General features: G+C 41.7%; 1 protein-coding gene across 1 annotated transcript in view; it reads right to left on the bottom strand.

The window, feature by feature from the left end:
- TUBGCP3 (tubulin gamma complex component 3) overlaps positions 1-22,105 on the bottom strand; it is a 74,858-nt gene that overhangs the window by 12,918 nt on the left and 39,835 nt on the right. Inside the window, exons 15-19 of the mRNA XM_063102200.1 lie at positions 20,073-20,208; positions 19,145-19,213; positions 15,091-15,226; positions 8,104-8,192; positions 7,846-7,977 (exon numbers count right to left, since the gene is read on the bottom strand). Coding sequence (XP_062958270.1) covers positions 7,846-7,977; positions 8,104-8,192; positions 15,091-15,226; positions 19,145-19,213; positions 20,073-20,208 — 562 coding nt within the window. The remainder of the gene's footprint in view (positions 1-7,845; positions 7,978-8,103; positions 8,193-15,090; positions 15,227-19,144; positions 19,214-20,072; positions 20,209-22,105) is intronic.

Raw genomic sequence — 22,105 nt, 5'->3', positions numbered from 1 at the left:
TGTTGTTGCAAATGGCAGCATTTCATTCGTTTTTATAGCTGAGTAGTATTCCATTGTGTAGATGTACCACATTTTCCGTATCCACTCATCTGATGATGGACATTTGGGCTGGTTCCAACTCTTGGCTATTGTAAAGAGTGCTGCGATGAACATTGGGGAACAGGTATACCTTCGACTTGATGATTTCCATTCCTCTGGGTATATTCCCAACAGTGGGATAGCTGGGTCGTATGGTAGATCTATCTGCAATTGTTTGAGGAACCTCCATACCATTTTCCATAGAGGCTGCACCATTTTGCAGTCCCACCAACAATGTATGAGAGTTCCTTTTTCTCCGCAACCTCGCCAGCATTTATCGTTCAGAGTCTTTTGGATTTTAGCCGTCCTAACTGGGGTGAGATGGTATCTCAGTGTGGTTTTGATTTGCATTTCCCGGATGCTGAGTGATGTTGAGCATTTTTTCATGTCTGTTGGCCATTTGTATATCTTCCTTAGAGAAATGCCTACTTAGCTCTTTTGCCCATTTTTTAATTGGGTTGCTTGTTTTCTTCTTGTAAAGTTGTTTGAGTTCCTTATATATTCTGGATATTAATCCTTTGTCAGATGTATATTTTGCAAATATTTTCTCCCACTCTGTTGGTTGTCTTTTAACTCTGTTAATTGTTTCTTTTGCTGTGCAGAAGCTTTTTAGTTTGATATAATCCCATTTGTTTATTTTTGCTTTGGTTGCCCGTGCTTTTGGGGTCATATTCATGAAGTCTGTGTCCAGTCCTATTTCCTGGAGTGTTTCTCCTATGTTTTCTTTAAGAAGTTTTATTGTTTCAGGGTGTATATTTAAATCCTTAATCCATTTTGAGTTGATTTTAGTATACGGTGAGAGGTATGGATCTAGTTTCATTCTCCTGCATATGGATATCCAGTTATCCCAGCACCATTTGCTGAAGAGGCAGTCCCTTCGCCAGTGAATAGGCTTGGTGCCTTTGTCAAAGATCAGATGGCAGTAAGTGTGTGGGTTGATTTCTGGATTCTCTATTCTATTCCACTGGTCAGTGTGTCTGTTTTTATGCCAGTACCATACTGTTTTGGTTATTAGAGCTTTGTAGTATAGCTGAAAGTCAGGTAGTGTTATGCCTCCAGCTTTATTTTTTTTGCTCAGCATTGCTTTGGCTATGCGTGGTCTTTTATTGTTCCATATAAATGACTGGATAGTTTTTTCCATTTCTGAGAAAAATGTCTTTGGAATTTTGATGGGGATTGCATTGAATTTGTATATCACTTTGGGTAGTATGGACATTTTCACTATGTTGATTCTTCCAATCCAAGAGCATGGGATATCTTTCCATCTTCTTGTATCCTCTCTAATTTCTCTCAGCAGTGGTTTGTAGTTCTCATTATAGAGATTTTTCACCTCCTTGGTTAACTCAATTCGTAAGTATTTTATTTATTTTGGTGGCTATTGTAAATGGGCAGGCTTTCTTGATTTCTCCTTCTGCATGTTCACTATTGGAGAAAAGAAATGCTACTGATTTTTGTGTGTTGATTTTGTATCCTGCTACTGTGCTGAAATCATTTATCAATTCCAACAGTTTTTTTGTAGAGGTTTTCAGCTCTTCGATATATAGGATCATCTCATCTGCAAACAGGGACAGTTTGACTTCATCTTTTCCAATCTGGATGCCCTTTATTTCCTTCTCTTCTCTGATTGCTCTGGCTAGTACTTCCAACACTATGTTGAATAGGAGTGGTGAGAGTGGGCATCCTTGTCTAGTTCCTGTTCTTAAAGGAAAAGCTTTCAGCTTTTCCCCATTCAGGATGATATTGGCAGTGGGTTTGGCATATATGGCTTTAATTATGTTGAGATACTTTCCCTCTATACCTAACTTATAGAGGGTCTTTGTCATGAATGAGTGCTGAACTTTATCAAATGCTTTTTCAGCATCTATAGAGATGATCATATGGTCCTTGTGTTTGAGTTTATTAATATGGTGTATCACATTTATTGATTTGCGTATGTTGAACCAACCTTGCATCCCTGGGATGAATCCCACTTGATCGTGATGAATAATTTTTCGTATGTGTTGCTGTATTCTGTTTGCTAGTATTTTAGTGAGGATTTTTGCATCTATATTCATCAAGGATATCGGCCTTTAGTTTTCTTTTTTGGTTATATCTTTACCTGGTTTTGGTATCAGGATGATGTTTGCTTCATAGAATGAGTTTGGGAGATTTGCGTCCGTTTCAATCTTTTGGAATAGTTTGTAAAGAATCGGTGTCAATTCCTCTTTGAATGTTTGGTAAAATTCTGCTGTGAATCCATCTGGTCCTGGGCTTTTCTTTGTTGGGAGCCTTCTGATAACAGCTTCAATCTCCTTTATTGTTATTGGTCTGTTCAAATTTTCTACATCTTCATGGTTCAGTTTTGGGAGCTTGTGTGTATCCAGAAATTTATCCATTTCCTCCAGATTTTCAAATTTGTTGGCATATAATTGTTTATAGTAGTCTCGAATGATTCCTTGTATTTCAAATGAATCAGTTGTAATATCGCCTTTTTCATTTCTAATTTTTGTTATTTGATTCTTCTCTCTTCTTTTTTTTGTTAGCCATGCTAATGGTTTGTCAATTTTATTTATCTTTTCAAAAAACCAACTTTTTGATTCATTGATCTTTTGAATTGTTTTTTGGTTTTCAATTTCATTCAGTTCTGTTCTGATTTTAATGATTTCTTTCCGTCTGCTAACTTTAGGTTTGGATTGTTCTTGTTTTTCTAGTTCTTTAAGGTGAAGTGTTAGGTATGTTCACTTGCCATCTTTCCATTCTTCTGAAGTGAGCGTTTAATGCGATAAATTTTCCCCTCAATACTGCTTTTGCAGTATCCAACAGGTCTTGGTATGATGTATCATTGTTTTCATTAGTTTCAATAAATTTTTTGATTTCCTGCTTGATTTCTTCTTGGACCCATATGTCATTAAGTAGAATGCTGTTTAAACACATGCTGATTTTAAAAAAGCACCTAAGCAACCAGGATGAGACAAAACCTCCTCAATTCAACAAAGGTCCTGTCTTTGCAAACTGCACAACCAACTGCTGGGGATGAGACAAGACTCTCCTGGGGCTTAAGAGTCGACCTAGCCAACGCTCTGAGGCAAGACACAGAAGCAGAAGGCACAGCCTGTGTAGTGAAAGAAATAGAACTGTTTTTACTTGGAAAGAAATACGTTCCAAGAAAATGCCAGAATAAAAAAATCAAAGTAAAGAAATCAACAGCATTCCACAACAGTCAGAAGACCACCTTACAAACACAGTAACCATCTAACAAAAGACCTGCAGGCGTGTGCGAGGCGACGGGGCAGATGCCCCTCACCTCGCTGCACTTCGCTCACTGCATTCACAGACACTGCGTGTTTACAAACTGAAGAGTCGTGGCAACCCTGCGTCCAGCAACAATGTGGGCACGGGTTTCCCAGAAGCATGTGCTCACACGCATGAGACTCTGGACTGAATCGATGGATGTGTGTTCTGACTGCTCCACCCACTAGACGGTCCCCCACACGCCTCTCTCTCTCCCTCTCTCTCTCCCTCTCTCTCTCCTCTCTCTCTCTCCTCTCTCTCTCTCTGTCTCTCTCTGTCTCTCTCCCTCTCTCCCTCCCTCTGTCTCTCCCTCTCTCTCCCTCCCTCTCTCTCTCTCCCTCCCCCTCTCTCTCTCTGCCCCTCTCTCCCTCTCTCTCTCTCCCTCCCTCTCCCTCTCTCTCCCTCTCTCCCTGTCTCTCTCTCTCTCCCTCTCTCTGCCCCTCTCTCCCTCTCTCCCTCTCCCTCTCCTTCTCTCCCTCTCTCTCCCTCTCTCTCTCCCTCTCTCTCTCCCTCTCTCTCCCTCTCTCTCCTCTCTCTCTGTCTCTCTCTCTGTCTCTCTCCCTCTCTCCCTCCCTGTCTCTCCCTCTCTCCCTCCCTCCCTCTCTCTCTCCCTCTCTCTGCCCCTCTCCCTCTCTCTGCCCCTCTCTCCCTCCCCCCCCTCTCTCTCTCTCCCTCTCTGCCCATCTCTCCCTCTCTCTCCCTATCTCTCCCTCTCTCTGTCTCTCTCTCTCCCTCCCTCTCTCTGCCCCTCTCCCTCTCCCTCTCCTTCTCTCTCCCTCTCTCTCTGCCCATCACTCCCTCTCTCTCTCCCTCTCTCTCTCCTTCTCTCTCCCTCTCTGTCTCTCTCTCTCTCCCTCTCTCTGCCCCTCTCCCTCTCTCCCTCTCTCTGCCCCTCTCTCCCTCTCCCTCTCCTTCTCTCTCCCTCTGCCCCTCTCTCCCTCTCTCTCTCTCTCTCCCCCTCCCTCTCTCTCTCTCTCTCTCTCTCTCTCTCTCTCTCTCTCTCTCTCCCCTCCCTTCTTGGACCTCCCCACTCCCTGGGACACAACAATATTGAAATTAGGCCAGTTAATAACCCTACAATGACCTCTAAGTGTTCAAGTGAAAGGAAGAGTCCCATGCCTTTCTCTCACTTTAAATCAAAAGTTACAAATGATGAAGTCTAGTGAGAAAGGCCCTTCAAAAACCAAGATAGATCAAAACCTAGGCCTCTTGCGCCAAACAGCCAAACTGTGAAAGCAAAGGAAAAGTTCTTGAAGGAAATTAAAAGTGCTACTCCAGTGAACACACGGGGAATAAGGCGGCGAAACAGCCCTACTGCTGATGGGGGAAGTTTGCGTGGTCTGGATGGAAGATCAAACCACACCACTCCCTTACGTCAAAGCTTAATCCGCAGCAAGGCCCTAACGCTCTTGAATCCCATGACGGCAGAGACAGGTTAGGAAGCTGCAGAGGGAAAGTCTGAAGCTAGCAGAGGCTGGTTCGTGACGTTTAAGGAAAGACACCGTTTCCATAACATCAGAGTGCAAGGTGAGGCAGCAGGTGCTGATGCAGAAGCTGCAGCAAGTGATCCAGAAGATCCAGCTGAGATCACTGACAGAGGCAGCTACACTGAACAGCAGATTTTCAATGTTAAAGAAACAGCCTTATACAAGGGTACTTCAAAAAGTTCATAGAAAAATGGAATTAAAAGGCCATATAAATCAGACAATATGAATTTTTCCATGAACTTTCTGAAGTTCCCTCGTGTTAGAAGTCCTAGACGGCATCTTCTTCCAACACACTTTATTGTGATGGTCTGGAACCAAACCCACCGTTATCTCCAAGGTATGCCGCCTGCGTAACTGTATTGAGAAGCATAAAAGAAACCTAGTTAACTGAAGAGACTCCCAGTTCATGGTTGGGGAAGACACAATATAGTTGTGGGTAGAGATTGAGATCTTGAGCTAACTATATTGTTGAAACAACTTTAGAGTTAATGAGGACATTTGGAATGTATCTGCTGAACTTACACTCCATTTTGCTAAAAGATTTTCCTTGATGAAGGGACAGCAATACTCGGGTACAAAATTCATTTACCAAGCACCGTTAGTGAAACAAAACAGAAATAAGTATCTGCTAAATGACTTTCCGAACAAGCTAATTAAAGAGAACTCAGATATCACAAAATGCACAATTTGTGTCTCTTTCATGCACTACAACATACTTGTGCAAAACGATGTCTTCAAATTACAAAGCAATAAACACATTTAGACCTGATTTAGGAACCATAGAAGGATCTGATTAAGTGATGCTGTTCTTAATGACAGGCACCCATATAATTAATACAGTAAACACCATTCTCATATTAAAAGTTGTTTCATCCTTCTGGAGGGGTCTTATTTAATAACAAAAAAGCAAAATAAAAGATAAAAAGTTTAATTTTTTGTTTTTAATAAAGATTTATTCTCTTATTTATTTCCTTATTATAGTCAAATAAAGCACAATTTATTATCTTTGGAACAATTCATCTACCTCAGAGGTGATTTACTGGTGTTTACTTCCATCTAAGGTTACGAGACAGGGCTCAGCTGGCAATCTGTTCCCGCCGGGGAACTGCGAAGTGTGTTCTGCGGTGACATCAGCCTGCACCAAGTCTCTGTGTGCTTAGAACTTTTCTCCACACTGCACTAACAAAGATAGAGTAGTGCACACACCTGCAACTGCCATGCCACAACCTCCAACTTCAAAATTATAAGTATCATAGCAGCCTTGGTTTTCTCAGTAAGGGATATAACACAAATATTATATTTAATTTACATCAAGAACAGATTCTTTTAATAAAAAACTCTAGTGATTATTTTAAACAAATCATCAAATTAAAAGTAAAACCACCAGCAAAAGCAATTTTGGAAACGATTAGTGAGCCTTCAGCATGACTCCTTCAATGAAGTTATCTGGGAACAGCTCCTGTGGAAACACCCCATTTTCACATGAGCATTACACTTACAGATGAGAGTGTTTTCTCCCTTGGATTTTGTTCAAATCAGGGGAAGTTTTCTAGAGGCAAGAACTATGACAATTTAACTTGTTTCATACAGAATTTTCACATCTAAAAGTGGGCTAAAATGCCTACATTATCAGCTGCGTGACTATTTATTTACCACAATCAGACTTATGTTAGCGTGGGGGTAATCCTCGGTGGTTCTGAAAAGCATCAAATCTAGCAAGTGTAAAACACACACATTATGATTAAGAGATGGCTTTGAACTATTTAAAAACAGTAGCAACTAACATCTGTGTGCCAGCCACAATGATGAACACGTCACATGAATTCTATCATTTAATTTTCACACATCTATTGGAGAGACTCACATCATGCCCTTTTAAAACAGAAGAACACAACTGTCAAAGTCACTTAAGAGGAACTCAAACCTCGTCCACCCGCCTACAGAGTCATGTCTGGGCAGCCTGACGACCGCACCATGTGGGAAGGCAAGCCTGGCTGTGCGCACACAACGGAAAGCGTCCTGGTTCTAGGGACGGTTTCCTATTTATCTGCACACCAGCTCACCTGGAAGTGCACTGAGGACACGCATCAACATCTGCTGAATAAAGCTGCGTCCACTGACAGAAAGGGGGAAACTTCCTACAATTTCAGCATGTTAGAAAGACTAGATTTAGCAAGAGAGGTTAAAAGTGCCCCAAACTTCTTGAGACGTATATCTCTTAAATTACTATAGTCAAAGTATTTTACATTACTTTTGTGCCATTATTTCGATACATTTACATAAACATATAAAATCGCCCTTTACAGAAATGATTTTTATTTCAGCACTTTTTTTTTACACATTTGATTGCTAATTCTTTAATAATGAAATCCAGCATATTAAAACACCTATTTTCTCCGGCCATGGTTGGGTAACCGAGATGCACAAGAGTGCAGATGCAGCTGAAGCACCCTCTGCAAGCCTGAAGAATGCCTCAGGTCGCATGTTTAATGTAAAAACCGCACTTGAAACGCTGCCCCCACTTCACCAGATGCTGACCCAACGAAGGTGAAATACAGAAAAGTGAACACATAACTCGGAGCATCTTCGTGTCTTCCCCCCCGCTCCTCTGGACTTTCACACCAGTCACACTGGTTCTACTGTTACACTGTTTTGCTTAGTTTCCTGCTCAGATAGCATCTGTCCACAACTCAGAACCATCATTCATGATTAACTGTCCTCTTCTGAACACAACAAAATACTACTCTTACACCTCAGAAGTGAAAAAGTATTATTGTTCTCTACTATTTTTATGTCCTTTTCAGATGTTTTAGGACACGTTCTTGTTTCAGCACTACTGTTCCAATTCTGTTCAGAAACAAAGTACCTCAGACATCAAACTTTTGGTAAAAGTGTCTTAATTATTACCAATGTGGCTGTATCAGGTGATTTCTAAGATTCTCCATTTGACAGGGACCCAAGAAAAGAATATGATTATTCTGGCTCCTTGTTTCTAAACAGTGAGTCTCACCCTGGAGTCGCCATCCAGCAGGCAACGGGAGATGATGGTGTCCAAGAACACCTCGTGTGCTGCAATGATGTGGTCCAGGTCCTGGGCCTGCTGGACTTTGTTCCAAAGCTCATCCCAAGAACATTCAAGCACCTAGGAAATAATTCAAAACTTTTAGATAAGGCTGTGTTCTTCCTAGTATAGTATCTTCAATAGGATATATCACACAACAGCCTAAGACAGGACTTAACTAAAATAAACGGGATGGTTAAAGCGTACCTCAAACGTGATGTAATACTGCATCTGATGGATGAAATGGACCATCTCAGAGGCCAGCACGTGACACTGGTGCAGCACCCCAGCGAACTCTGCAAGAGAAGCCAGGAGCTGCCGTCAGAGGGAAGTGAAATGCATGGCAAGACAGCACAGCGCTCTCCCTCTTACCTACCAAAAAAAACAATCATGAGCTTTAATTCTTGACCCCTCCACAAGAAAAACCTCTCCATAATCAATTTCTGAGCCATTCAAGCTAAACAAGGATTTAGCAGTCTAATCAAATAGTATTACATGACTTCATGAAACATGAGAACCTAACAAGGAAGGGCACAAAACAAAATATAATTGTATCTAAAAGTTAATTACAAAAATTTTATTTTATCATACAGTTCTTGAATAATATAAGCTTTATTTTACAGCTTCTTTACAATTGGTCTTCCTACTTGCATACATTTACTATTCCCTAGCTATTTGGAAACAAAAGTGACATTTCTTTAAGGAACTGAAAGTGGCCCTGTCATCTGTGAGAAATAACGAGCCTTTGAAGGAGGTCAACGATGAGCCCAGACTCTGCTTTGAAACTTTACAAGATTCTACAACTATCCAAAGGTTGGAAGGTCACCTCGGAGCACAGTTCTGTGCCTGCACTGTTAACTTCTTGCTCAAAGACCATTCTAGAATGTTGTTACAATAACGTGTTTGATGGTTCGAATCAGAGATAGGCCTGTCAGCACAATAATCACAGGACGACTTCATAACACAGGTCATATCAGACCCATTATTGCTACCTCTCTACTTGCCCTCACTTAGCTACCTAATAAAGGGTTAGAGAGATTGTTACGCATGCAGTTATGCCAGACATCAGTCTTGCCCCTTCTTAAAGTAACGAGGAAGTGGAACATATAGAGAGGTGTGTAAAAAAATAATAGTAGCAATGTATACTTTTAAAAATATTACTTTCTGCATGTTAAGGATCAAGTGACACTGCAGGGATTTTGTGGTCCTGGCTTAACACGTACTATGTTAGGGTTTAAGTAAGTTTCTAAGGGCAGTAACTACCATTTATAACTCTATTTTGGGTTTTAACCCACAGCTCAAATGCCAGGACAGTGTCTTCCACCACCAAAGTCACCGGTTTGTGAAGAGTATCCTAAGGCCCGGTCGTCTGACCTGGAGAACTGTCTGTTTGCACTTAAAACACTGCACGTGTGTACAAGAGTGTGCACATATTGTTTCTCAAGATCATTTTTGGATGTGATTTGATTTCTCTAGTGTAGCAAACAAAGTTACATGAAATATTATACTTTAGGTAATATTTGTAGAGGTTTTTTTTTTTTAATGTTCCTAATTTTATCACAGAGTTCTGGTGGATTTTTTCATTGAGACACAAACTAAGGTCTTTACAGACCACGCATAAGGACACTCAGGTCTCACTATGACGTCTAGTGTCCAAATCTGTCTCCACATACGCACTGTGTCCCTAAATGCACTGCTCCGTGCTCACTCATGGTGAACACTGTCTGCTTACTTTCTAGTCTTTTGAAACAACTACACAGTTGACACAAACATCCTGACAATTCTATCAGAGAAAGTTTAACAAGACTGACAAAACTCTGGATTTCACCACAGACTCCTTATGAAAATGTTAGGTAGGCTCCTGGCAGTACTATCTCTGGGGGACCCTGTATTTGTGTGCAGAAGCACAAAAATCTTTACCGTGGCTGCTCTCCATTTCCTAGTTCCAGGTCAATTCTCTACACGCAATGAAGAAACTTCAATTCCACAAAAACTGAAGTTTGTACTGCTCTTTCTAGTCCGTATTTCTGGGTCTCCTGCAGAGTTCTTCTCATGGAGCCAAACTGACAACCCAACAGTATTTGGATAACATGTTGGTTTTTAGTAGCATGTCATATACACTTCTGCTAACATTTTTACACGTCACTTTTAAGCTCCTATTTATGAAACTAGGAGTTTTTCTCTGGCTTCATTCAAGTCAGTCTAAAAGTAGATATGCACTGATTAAGTCATTAATTCTATTATCTCTGATTTCCTTGGCTACACAGTTTCTCCACTGCTCATTAAAGTTCTAGATTCTTTAGTGTCACCACATTTGGAAATAAAAACGCATTGAATGGCCACAAAACGAAAAACACCTACAAAAACACCATCACTCTGCAACGCTGGTGCCAGCCTCCCCTTCTCGGGATCCCATCCCGGCTCCTCCGCAACACTGCCCAGGACCCCTTCCTTCTTTCTTGACTCTAAAGCGGCTGCTTCCAGCACCCCAATCCCGCTGCCTTCTCGCTCGTTCCCCTCCGCCCTAGGAGGGAGCAGCCATCCTTCCAGTGTGCGAGCCTCACCTCCTTGCTCTGTGCGCATCCCCAGCTCACTCCTGAATGCGAATCCCACACTTTCATGCTCTGAATCCTTCCCCTCCTCCCATCCCCATGTTTTTCAGCCTCTACTTCCTTCATCCCATAAGCATTTAAAACTACCTTCAAACAAAAAAAGCCCCACAGCCATCGCCGACTTCTCAGCCACACTGCCCTGTGCCCCTGTGCACCAGAGAGGCTCATGCTCCTATCACCTGCCTCGGCCTGGCTTCCCACCACAGGGAGCTCACTGACCTGCCCCAGCTAGAGCCTCCCTCAACTCCTGCTAGTGACAGTTTTCGGCTTTTTCCTGGTCAACTTCCTGCAGCATTTGCCATGTTTGATCATTCCCTCCTCCCTGAAATACTGCTCCCTGGCTTCAAAGACACTGTTCTCCTGGCCTCAGCCCACCTTTCCGGCTGCTCCTCTCATCTCCCATAGGTCCTCTCCTACCTCCCTTCATCCCAACATCTCCTTCTCTGCTCACACTCTTTCTGGCAACCTCATTCCACTCCATGGCTCCAAGTGCCATCTAGGCCAATGACATCTAAAATCTCTCTCTCTAGTCCAGATCTATCTCAAGCTTCAGATCAAACTAACCAGATGCTTCATACATATCCTAAAAACACCTCGAATTAACCTATTTGAGACAATCATTATACCCCAAAGCGACTTCCTCCAGGGCTCCCTGGGGTGTATATAAGCCACCGCTCACCAGCTCCTCCTGTTGTGCACAGGAGACCGCCAGATCCCACGGGCCCCACAGCCACGCCACACTCAGACCAAGCCCTCTGTCCCCCCACGTGGCTGTCCTCATAGAGGACAGCACCCCCTCTCATGTGTCATCACAACTGACGGGGCTGTCAACCTCACCCTCACCCCTCAGACAGAGGTGCTGTCATAAAACACATTGCTCCACGGTGTAAACCCTTCCCTGGCGTCCCCTGCCATTGTAGCCAGAACTGACCGACAGCCTGCGACACCCCTGAGTCCGGCTCCCTGCATGGCTTCCCAGCCCCAGCGTTAGCTGCACATGCACCTCATCACTCTTCTGAAGAGAACACGGCCCTCTGCCCACTCCTCCCCTGACTGACCATCCTCACCTGTCACCTGTGACATCAATGCAGGCGTCCGTGACCCGGAGCTTCTTTAACTGCCCTCGGCTGTCAGGGCCTCCTCTTTCCACTCCTGTAGCACCTGGTCTTTCGCACATCAAACAGCTGATCACGGTATCCATACTGTAAGTGCTCGTTTAAATGTCTGTCTCACCCTAATAGGCAACAGACTCCTTGGCCACAAGGACCCTGTCTGGCATATCCATCCCTGGAACCAGCAACAGGCTGGTTCTACAAAGCAGACCCTCAATACTTATTTACTGAATGAGCGAGTGGCTTAGACATTCAAAGTTAGAGCAGATGGTCTGCATTCATCTACACCGTGAGCATTCAGATTCACGTGCTTTTCAAAAGGTTGCTATGGCCAAGGTCAATTTAGCAATAATTATGTGTTTTTTCCTTTTATAGCCTTAAAGTGCTACAAACTAATGCATTTTCCTTTCCAGAAAAATCATTTTTTCTTGTGCCTATTATGAGTACAGAGGACAGCAGCTGTTGCTATGAGGAAACTGTTAAAAATGAATCTGATGAAACAATCTACACTATCAAAGTCTGAAATCTCTATCATACCACAATTATTTCCTTTCTCCACGTGAGAAATCAAACACTACAAGTAATTAGTATTCTGAACTTCTAACTGCTCTAAGGCTCTAGCACCTATGAACTCAATTCACAAGACACAACTCACTCCTTCAATTCCTAAAAATATACTCTACACCTGAAACACCCCGAGTCTCTTTACCCAGTACTCTGAAAATACATTTAAAACATATGCCTGAAATACATGTGTTTTCCTTTTCATGGTAGACCCACCAATAATCCTAAGTTTCCCAAAAGCAAAGCAACATTGGCATTAAGGTCCAATAAACACATCAAGTGCATCTCCTGCTAGTTAACTTAACACCAGACAGAATTGTGAATGACCGTTGCTTCCGCTAGCTTATTCAGGACCTACGTGCTCGAGTCACCTGTAACTCTCTACTGCCCTCTAAAGGTGCGTGAGAGAGCATAAGTTTGACAAGAGCACAGCAGCTCTGAGGGGCGCCACCCGCTGCCCTGGCCTCTTCAGCTAGCACTGCTCATCTGGAGACGCCCACAAACAGAACTGAGTGCTGCTCAAAATGACAAAAGTGTCTCTTTGAATGCTCTACAACACTTACTCCACAATTTCAAAATCACATCCCCCAACCTGTATTCATAACTGATGCTAATATACTTAAAAGTGACTCATCAACACACCCATTTGATTTATTTTTCTCAAGTCTAAGGATTCTAAGGATGCTTATAAGAACAACATTATTTTATACGCCTTGTTTTCAAACTCTCTACTCGCCTTTCAGGTCTTCTCACTGACACCATGCGGTGTCTCCTGCATCACCAGGCAAGGCGTCACGACAACTGTGAGCTCATGGCGCTCACCCTGAGCTACATGCTGCTGTGAGCACTTTCACGAGATTTCACGTTGACAACCCTAGAAGTGAGCACTACCATTATCCACATCCCCCAGATAAGGAAACTGAGTCAGAAGATCAAGGAAGTAGCTGAGGCCACACAGCTGTGGTGACAGGTGAAGAGGGGACTGACCAGGCACTGTAGCCCCAGCACCTGTGCTGGTAACTAACCACTCAGCTAAAAACGGTTTCTTAAGCCTGAGTCAGGCAGAGAACTTTTTGTATCTGTATAATCATCGAGGGCTACTTACTCATCCATACACACAAAAACAGATATACACACAAGAACTTTTTAAAAAGAAAAACTTCAACTCATCTTTTAAGTTATTTCACCAAGTCTCAGACACTATAATCTGTAAGGTGCATCATTATTACATGTGTCACCAACAAAGAAAAACAGCTGCCAATTAAAACAGACAAATCCCATAAGAAAAGTCCTGTGCAGAGAAGTCACTTCCCGGCCCTGGGGCGCTCCCCGACGCCCCTTAGCAAAGGCAAAGGACCAGAGAAAGAAGCTGAAGTTAACTTCTGTGTAGTAGAAATCAGTTACGTAAAGTGATTAATTTTATACATGATAAAATATATATTTTTTCCATACATAGAAGACTGACCAAAAAATTTATTAGTTTCCCCAAGTAGAAAACAAAGCTCATTGTTGGTTACTCAATATGGTGCTCATACGGACACTGCTAAGCTGATATTCAAATCAGAAAAAGGCATCCCGTTCAGCCAACACTTCCAGCTGTTACCGAGCTCAGACCTCCTGGAGCTGAAGATCAAGGCCCTCCTCTGAAAGAAGAAGAGTGGTGCAGGAACAGAGTACTCCACGAGCTTGAACTGGTCTAGATCCAAAATGAGACAGACACTGGCATGTGAAGCGGGCAGCTAAGAACTGATCTACTCAACAGCATGGAAAGGAATGCAGAGGGAAGAAAGACCACAGGCCAAGTGAGAACTCAAGCACACATGCAGGTAAAGTGGTGAGCAAGGAATCCCGTGATGTGAGCCAAGAAAGGCGGGTGGAATACCAGGAACGGGGTAAGGGATGCAGCGCTGCCAGGCCCCTCGTGATGTGCTCGGCACCAACCCCTCCTTCTGCCTCCTCCCCAGAGGCAGCCCACATGCTAGGTGAGCCCACACTGATGAGAAGGCGGACACTGTCCACAGCCTTCCCCGATCTACCAGAAAGGTCCTCTTCACTTCCTTCTTAGCCATTTCAGAGGATTCCTACCATTAATTTTTTCTCTATAGGATGCACTGACACCCAGTAACAACTGACAATTCTTATGTCAGCAGTGACTCAGCCAGGTATTCCCCGTGCCCAGCAGCATCTGTGGTTGTCACTATTTTGGGACTTTAACAGCTGCTCAAGGATCAGCCTTTGCCCTAGTAAAGAAGTAGAGATCATGAACTCCTTTCTTCAAACAACTGCTCCTTTTTTATCTTTAACAACTACTTTTCACCAAAGGATTAAGAGCATATACCAACCTACATACTAAACTCTTTAAAGACATATTTATTGAAATTTTCTTAAAGGTTCTGACCAAACCCATTTCAATATAAAGACTTCAAAATTATTCATACGTGAAGTCATTCAATATTTATAACCTTGAGAAGATCACTATAATTTTAAATTGTAAAATAATATAAATATTTCCATGTTCTAATACGTGAGCAAAACATTCAAGAAACTCACAAATAGAATTCAACTAACACACTAAGTGAATTTTTAATGAGCTAGTGATTTATTAAACAGCTTTCTTACCTTAAAAACTAGTAATTAAAAAAATTAAAGTATATATATGAACATTAGAGTGAAAAACAAATGTGATTTTAAAAGAAAATTCATGAAAAAAATCTAGCTTGATTCAATTTTTTTATTTTCTGATTTGCACTGAAGTCAAGATAAGCAAATAACATGTTCCACAAAAACCAAACCCAAAAACAAAATAGTGAGTCCCTTTCAGCTCAGTCACTTTAAGGAAACTCGGGCTCCTGCTGTGCCGCTGGAGCCCACACGCAGCGCAGGCTGCGAAAGGCGACAGGCCTTACCCGGCATGTTCCTCAGAAGTTTCGCGTTGCACATGTGTCCCTTCCGTATGTCAGTGAGGATGTACTCCATCCGCTTGGCCCTCCAGAGGAAGTTAAACACTCTCAGGTAGTGGCTCATACACTCTCGAGTAAACACCTGAAAAAACAGCAGACAGGCTTGTTCGTGCATTAAGAATCCTCTGAGAACAGGTCCTGATTTTTTAAAAGCAAAAACAAAAAAGCCAGAGAATACGCAACCAATTCTAATAAATTCTAAGTAGTATGCAAGTAACTAATATGGCACATTTTAGGAAAGAATCATAGCAACAACTACTTTGATTATTTACAGGCTAAACAAATAATAGAAGGTAGGTATTTTTATACGAATTTTACAGAAAGGGAAACAGAGGCATAAAGTTACTCCACTAGTATAAATGGTTTATCAAGAGTTCTAAACTTAGCCTAAGCCTAGTCTAAAATGTGAACTCAACCACGACTCCCCAACCCACCTGAGGGACATGGGAGGCAGGAGCACTTACTGTTGGACAAAAGCTCCCAAGGGTGGCAAGTCTCATGCGAGGTGGCCTAGGAGAATCTCCATATTTACTTACTGCTTTTGAGTACTTCTCTCTGGTGCCCATGGGCACAGTTTCACAAGCACAGAGGACAAGCCAGGTAGTGGAGACTGTGCAAGGCCCTCCTCCCATGCCGCCCCCCTCCTTCAGCAGCCACATTTAAGAAATAAAAATACAGGACACCCAGTTAAATTTGAACGTCAGGTAAATCACAGGTAATTTCAGCATAAGTATGTCCCCTGCATACACGTAACAGGGTTCACTGCAAACTGCAGGCAAACACATCTCTGACACAAAGGTGTGAGCAGTGACGGCTGGCGCAGAGGCTCACAGCCCTGCCCACAGCGCTTACTCACACTGCAGCACCCCAGAAGCAGACTGCCCAGGCTGCACACACTCTCCGCAGCAGGATGAGGCTGGGCGCCTCACACACGTGCTCTACCGAGTGGAGCTCTCCTCCCCCCCACCCAGCCTCAATCACTCATGTCCTTTACTCTAAATGTTACTCCTTTGGGGTGCCCTGTTCCTAACTCCCATCCATCCCTCAAGGACAAAGGCCACACATCCTTCCCTGGTCTCACCAATCTCCCCCTTCTTCAGATACTTACCACATTTCTTGCTTGATCCTCACAATCTTAGCATTTGTTGTATGCTGCTTTATCTTTTCTTGTTTCCTATACCCTCGTTTTTCACCTGCTAGCATGGACTATCTATCTATTCTGCATTCCTTTTCATGCCAGCATCTGGTAGCTGCTCAGTACTGACTGATGACTGAACATCTCAACAGGAGTGATCAGAAACTGCTCTGCAGGTACTCCAAAATCAAATATGAATGTTTTGGAGATTATCCATTTTGCTGTGCTGCCCACACTATTAACATTCAAGTAGTTACAGAAATTAAGAAGGACCAGTTTAAATAATTTTATGAATAAATTAAAATATCCTTCACTACACAAATGATACTATGGGGGTCGTTTAAGTACGTCGCTCCCGTAGCATGTTTAAAATGATCTGACTTTTGAACGTTCAGTTCAATCACAACTCTTGAGGTACATCAGCTGAGCGGAGGACACTCACACGCCACACGCCCGCACAGAGGCAGACACTGCCTGCGCTTTAGTTTCACTTTTTAGGTGGTTTCTCCTAAGTTCATCTCAGAGAAACAGTAAACAAGTGAGCTTCTCACACTGCTGATCCCAGGGGATCGATGAGGGAAATAAAGAGATTTTTAACCTTCCTCCTGTCAAAATGAAACTATTAAAGATCATCTTTCCATGTCCCTCTTCAACCAATATTAGGCTACCTCACCACACATTACAACTTCCTGACCTTAAAACAAAACACAAATGCACCTTTAGTTGAAATCAACGTTAAATGACCTAACCTTACTAAAACTGTGCATAAAATAAAATTAGTGATTTTACCCAAAACGCTTAAGATTAAAAACAAGATGAACTAAAAATATTTTAAATGTTTATGAGCTATATTCACCTGATATATTTTTACCTGAGTAACCTGAGTTCTGAATTTCCCAAATTAATTTTCCAAATTAGATCTATACTAAAATTTCATTGATATATCACAGAATTAGTATGAAGTTAAAAATTATGGGGTATGTAAGACATAATTACAGAATGATTGTAAGATATGTACCCATTATAATTAAATTCTGTACAAAAATGACAACCTTAATTATCGAAAATGAAAGGAAACAGAGGTAATACAGTAAATTAAATTTAAGGAGAAAAGCAGAAAAGTCATTTTGTTCCAAACTATGACTCTAAAAGTATGTTTTTAATAGTCTTCTTTTTATCTTTCTAAAAACTTCTGTAATAACTACATACAATTTAATGTCCAATAAAAATTACTTCAGTTTTTAATATTATGGCAATTAGGTAATAACATACAGCCCAGGACATAAGCTGACCCCAGAACAGGAATAGCAAATACCAGACAGGCAAGAGATCACTCCCCACACCATGTCCCTGGCGGGTCCTGCTAGTCCTCCACAGGACCTTCCCTCCTTCTCAACCCAGAGCCCTGGCCGCCACCTCCCCCCACTGGAGTTGACACCTGCTTGCCACAGACGGAAATCTATCACAGACTTGTTTTTTAAAATAAATCTATGATATAAACCTCCTCCCTTGAGTCCTACTAAAGTAGAGCTTCTATAAATCTAAAAATTTTAAAATATAATATTGCACAACTGATTGTTTATGTATGCAGCAGGCAATGTACAACTTTGACAATCCTAGTAACACCTGCAATATTATTAAATAACTAAGCAATCATGCATCTAGACTGTGTTCAGTTACCTGTCTGCTTTGTGCAATTATCTTTACTATGGCACCTTTTATGCTATGAAAATAATATGTAATGTACACAAATTAACAAGGCAGGTAATATAAAAGTTTCTAATTTAAATAATTTGTTAAAATATCATACTGTTTTGGGCATTATAACTGTTTTAAACTGTTTAGGATATAAGTAAAAGGAGAAAAGTCTAATTAGAATATGACAAAAAATAAAGTTATGCGTTTAAAATATGGTAGCTTTGATCTGGTAAAGGTTAAACACTGGAGTTTATGGATTAAAAAACTGCACGAGCAGCTGCCATTTCAAAGTAGACACGAGAGACACACTTGTCAGTGGCAAATCTCTTAACCCAAAAGGGAAAGGAAAGGAGCGTGTACGGCTTTGAGGAAACTGCTCCAGCAGGGGACATGGTGTGCAGCTCAGAGGCAGGGAGACAGCTGCAGAGTCAGACTCTGCAAGAACCACTTCAAGGAAATTCTACAGCCAAACTATATTACTTCTTAACAAAATATGTCTCCCAATAACCGAAAGAAAGGCAGTGTCCTTCTTCATTACTCCAGATATAAAAATGATTGAAGTAAGTTCAGAGGTACCTTGATCAAGGAGAATTTATTCAAGTCTGAATAGAGGAAAGAATGAGCACTAACAGGAAGCATTTTAATTGCAGACAGGTAAAAAGACAACTCCCTGGTCAACCTTTTATGATTTGGTAACTGTGAAAAGAAACAGTACTTTTCTTTACACAGGTAAAAGCACTAAGAACAATAGCACGGCTATTTTCTCATCAGTTTAAATGAATATTAAATATCAAATTTTAACTAAATAGTAAAAATACGATTCCCCTAAAATACACTTTATAGTTCCTTTGAAATTATCTTAAATTAGTTGCTACAGTCTAGGAATAATAGAACAAATGAATAATCCATTTATTAAGTACCTGCTGAAACCTGATAGAACAAACGCTATTTTTAAGAATTCTTAAAATAAAAGAGCGTTTCAGTACTCATCATTAATTATTTAAAACACACACTTTTGGCGTAAGTATTCATTCACTGGATGTATCCCAGATGTCAAGTGATCACTTCAATTAGAAGTTCTTAGAGAAGAAAGCCAGTTTTAAGCAACAAAATGTTCAGCAATCTACACAGCTGTGAGTGTTATAAAAACACACAGAATGACCTTACAGTTGCGATTGGTCCATCGACATGGTAGTCCAGGCTGAAGACATCCCACCCAGTGTCGCCTGGAGAGACCTAGCAGCAAAAACAAACAGTTGCAGGACTTTACGCTTACTGCTGAAGAACCTGACAACTCCTCAAAGAAAAGGCAGTGAAAAATTGCCTGATTTTTAAAAACTTCTTGATAGATGTATACTCAGCTACATGAGCATGGAGCTGCATCCTTCTGTCAACCTCTGTCATTAGCAATTGGACAACAGCAGGAAAACAGCAGTTGCTCTACAGGATTTGGAAATGAATGGCATGTTTTTGCATGAATATTATAAACATATGTTTAAAATCTTTAAAATTCATCACAATTTGTTTGTGACAAATGAAAACCCACTGCCTCTTAATATGTTCCAAATCCTTAAAAGTCAGCATTTTAAGAAAACCAGTGGGTTCTGCTAATGATCCTTCATCATAAGTTCAAATAGCGTATCGTTTATAATACCCATGTCCCCAAGAAAAGTCACCTCTTACCAAACAAACTAAAAACATCAATTTTCTAGTATATACATATTATTACTATACATCATGTCCTGTGCCTCCTATCAAATTTACGATGAAAAGTAAGTACAATTTACTAAGCATCTGTGATGTACTACAAAGCACTGGGGTAAGTGTCTCATGCATTTTACCCAACCTGAGCCCAGCAGCCAGCAAGACGCCCCCTCTGTAAGGTGAGCAAACTGAGACCCACAGTGCTTTAGGGCGGCTGTCCTGCCTATGACCACCCAGAGACAAATGGCAGGGTGGGGTTCATATTCAGGCTGCCCAGTCTCTAGGAATGACAAGACTATTTGTGCCTTAAATAACATAGATAACACTTGCTAGTACTCCCCAGCTCAGTGGGCTCACAGAGCGGCAGTCCCAACACACAGATCTGCAATACCTCCAGCAGCCTCACATCCAGCCTCCTCAGGATCTCGGGACTGTCAAACTGGGCATTGGTGGCTCTGACAGCGGTTTCAAGAATTCCAGTCAAGTTATGTTGATACAAAGTCGTAGCTGGACGAGCAAGTTCTGGCCTTAACAATGTTTTTAAAAAAACATTAAAGAAAATGTTACTTAAGTTCTTAATGAACTTTTCAAAAACTTATAAATTATAAAAAGTAAGAGTTCAAATTATAAAACTGAAGAGACAAATGGGACCAATACTATAATGTGGTAAAATGTGGTAATAAAAGCTTCAAAGCATTAATTGCAAATAAGGTTTACCAATTCTTTTGGAGAAGAAAACATTTAAAATCTCAAAAATATTTTGATTGAGCTTAAATTGAAAATATGTAGATGTGCTATAGATGTTAAAAATCAAGTTTTCAAACTTAAGACTGGCCAATGAGTAGCATGAATTACTATAATTTCCTGTATAGTCCTAATGGGAGAAGAGGTCTTCATTAATTCTAAACAATTCAACACGTGGATGTCAGGATTCTACAGGGCCAAGAACCACTGCATTATCAGCAAACGTTTCTTGAGGGTTACCGACACCTGCATTTCCAAGTACGAAGCTAACATTTCTCAGATCAAGAGTTGACCGAGTTGGGAACACAGTCAATGGTCATCAGGTGACATACACACTCTGTAAAATGCTGGGCAGAGACATGGCGAAGAAGACACACAATGTCACCTGTGCTCGAATAAGCCTGATGCAAGCTGGAGACAGACACACTGGTGGTGCTCCACTTTTATAAACTTAAAACAGAAACTTAAAACACACCTTCAAGAAGTAATACATTTTTCATTTAATAGCAAGAATGAGACACTTTAAATATTAAAATCTAGCACACGGCAGAGGCGTAAGTCAGCTTCGCTCTGGCCATGCTTAGCACCCACAGCCCCACGCCATGAGAATACTTCCCCTGTAAAGACTCACCACCACTCACCCTTCAAACAGGTACCGACCTCATGACTGGCACTAACTTACTAGTAAGCTCTCCTTTACCTGCAGTGCAGAAATGCTGCTTCAGGACGTATAATCACAAAGCACTGATCTTCAGCAGATAATCGGCTCACAAGTGTGTAGAAGGTCAGCTATTGCTAGGTGTGCCTCGAAAAACTGAATTATTTTTCATATTGAACACTGACTTCTGTTTACAAGGCAGGACTACAGGAGCACCTGTGTCTAAAGCAGTTGTTCTCAAAGTGTAGTCCCCATGAGAGCAGTGTCACCATCAGCTGGGACTGACTAGAAATGCAAATTCCTGAGCTCCACCCCAATCAACTGAAGGTTACTCTGGAGGTGGGCCAGCGACCCCCCTCAACGGCTCTCTAGGAGAGTCTACTGCATGCTGAAGTTTGAGGACCAAAGGCCTAAAACAATTGCTTGATTAGCACAGGCAGGATTCAAAGGGAAATTACTATTTTGTGTTCTAAAGGGAACATTTAACTTATATTAAGTGTTGCAGAGGGAAATACCAAAAAATAGGATGTTTCCACTCTTATTAATGCCTGAGTGCAGATCCCAGCCTGTGCCATGCCCACCCCTGGCTGCTCACTGGCCAGCACTGCCTGGGAGCCTAGCCTGGGCTGCACTCGGGATCCGGGTTGTCTCTGGAGCCAGAAGGACCAGAGACTCTGGACCAGAGCCATCTCTGTCTCTACTGATGCAGAGGAGGGACATACTTTTAATGCTGCATGGAAGAGGCTAGAAGAAACGTCAGGGAACAAAATGAAAAGGGTGACAGTTTTGTTTTTACGTGAAACAAAGTTAACGAAAAATATGGAACCAAAAGTTTGGTTCTGAAAATTTTTCGGATTGATTTCAAACTGAAGCTAAAGCTAATTGTGGTTACACCATGAGCTCCTCACACTGCAAGACAAGAAGTGTCACAGCCTCACTTATGAATACAACACAGGACAATGGTGCCCGCTGGCACCAGGGCAAAAACAAAGGGGCTTCTAACTTCTGAAACTTTCACAATT

This window comes from Cynocephalus volans, chromosome 7 (genome assembly GCF_027409185.1).
Source record: "Cynocephalus volans isolate mCynVol1 chromosome 7, mCynVol1.pri, whole genome shotgun sequence".
Taxonomy (NCBI): domain Eukaryota; kingdom Metazoa; phylum Chordata; class Mammalia; order Dermoptera; family Cynocephalidae; genus Cynocephalus; species Cynocephalus volans.
The sequence above is the reverse complement of the archived record's forward strand: the minus strand, read 5'-3'. Positions and strand labels throughout refer to the sequence as shown.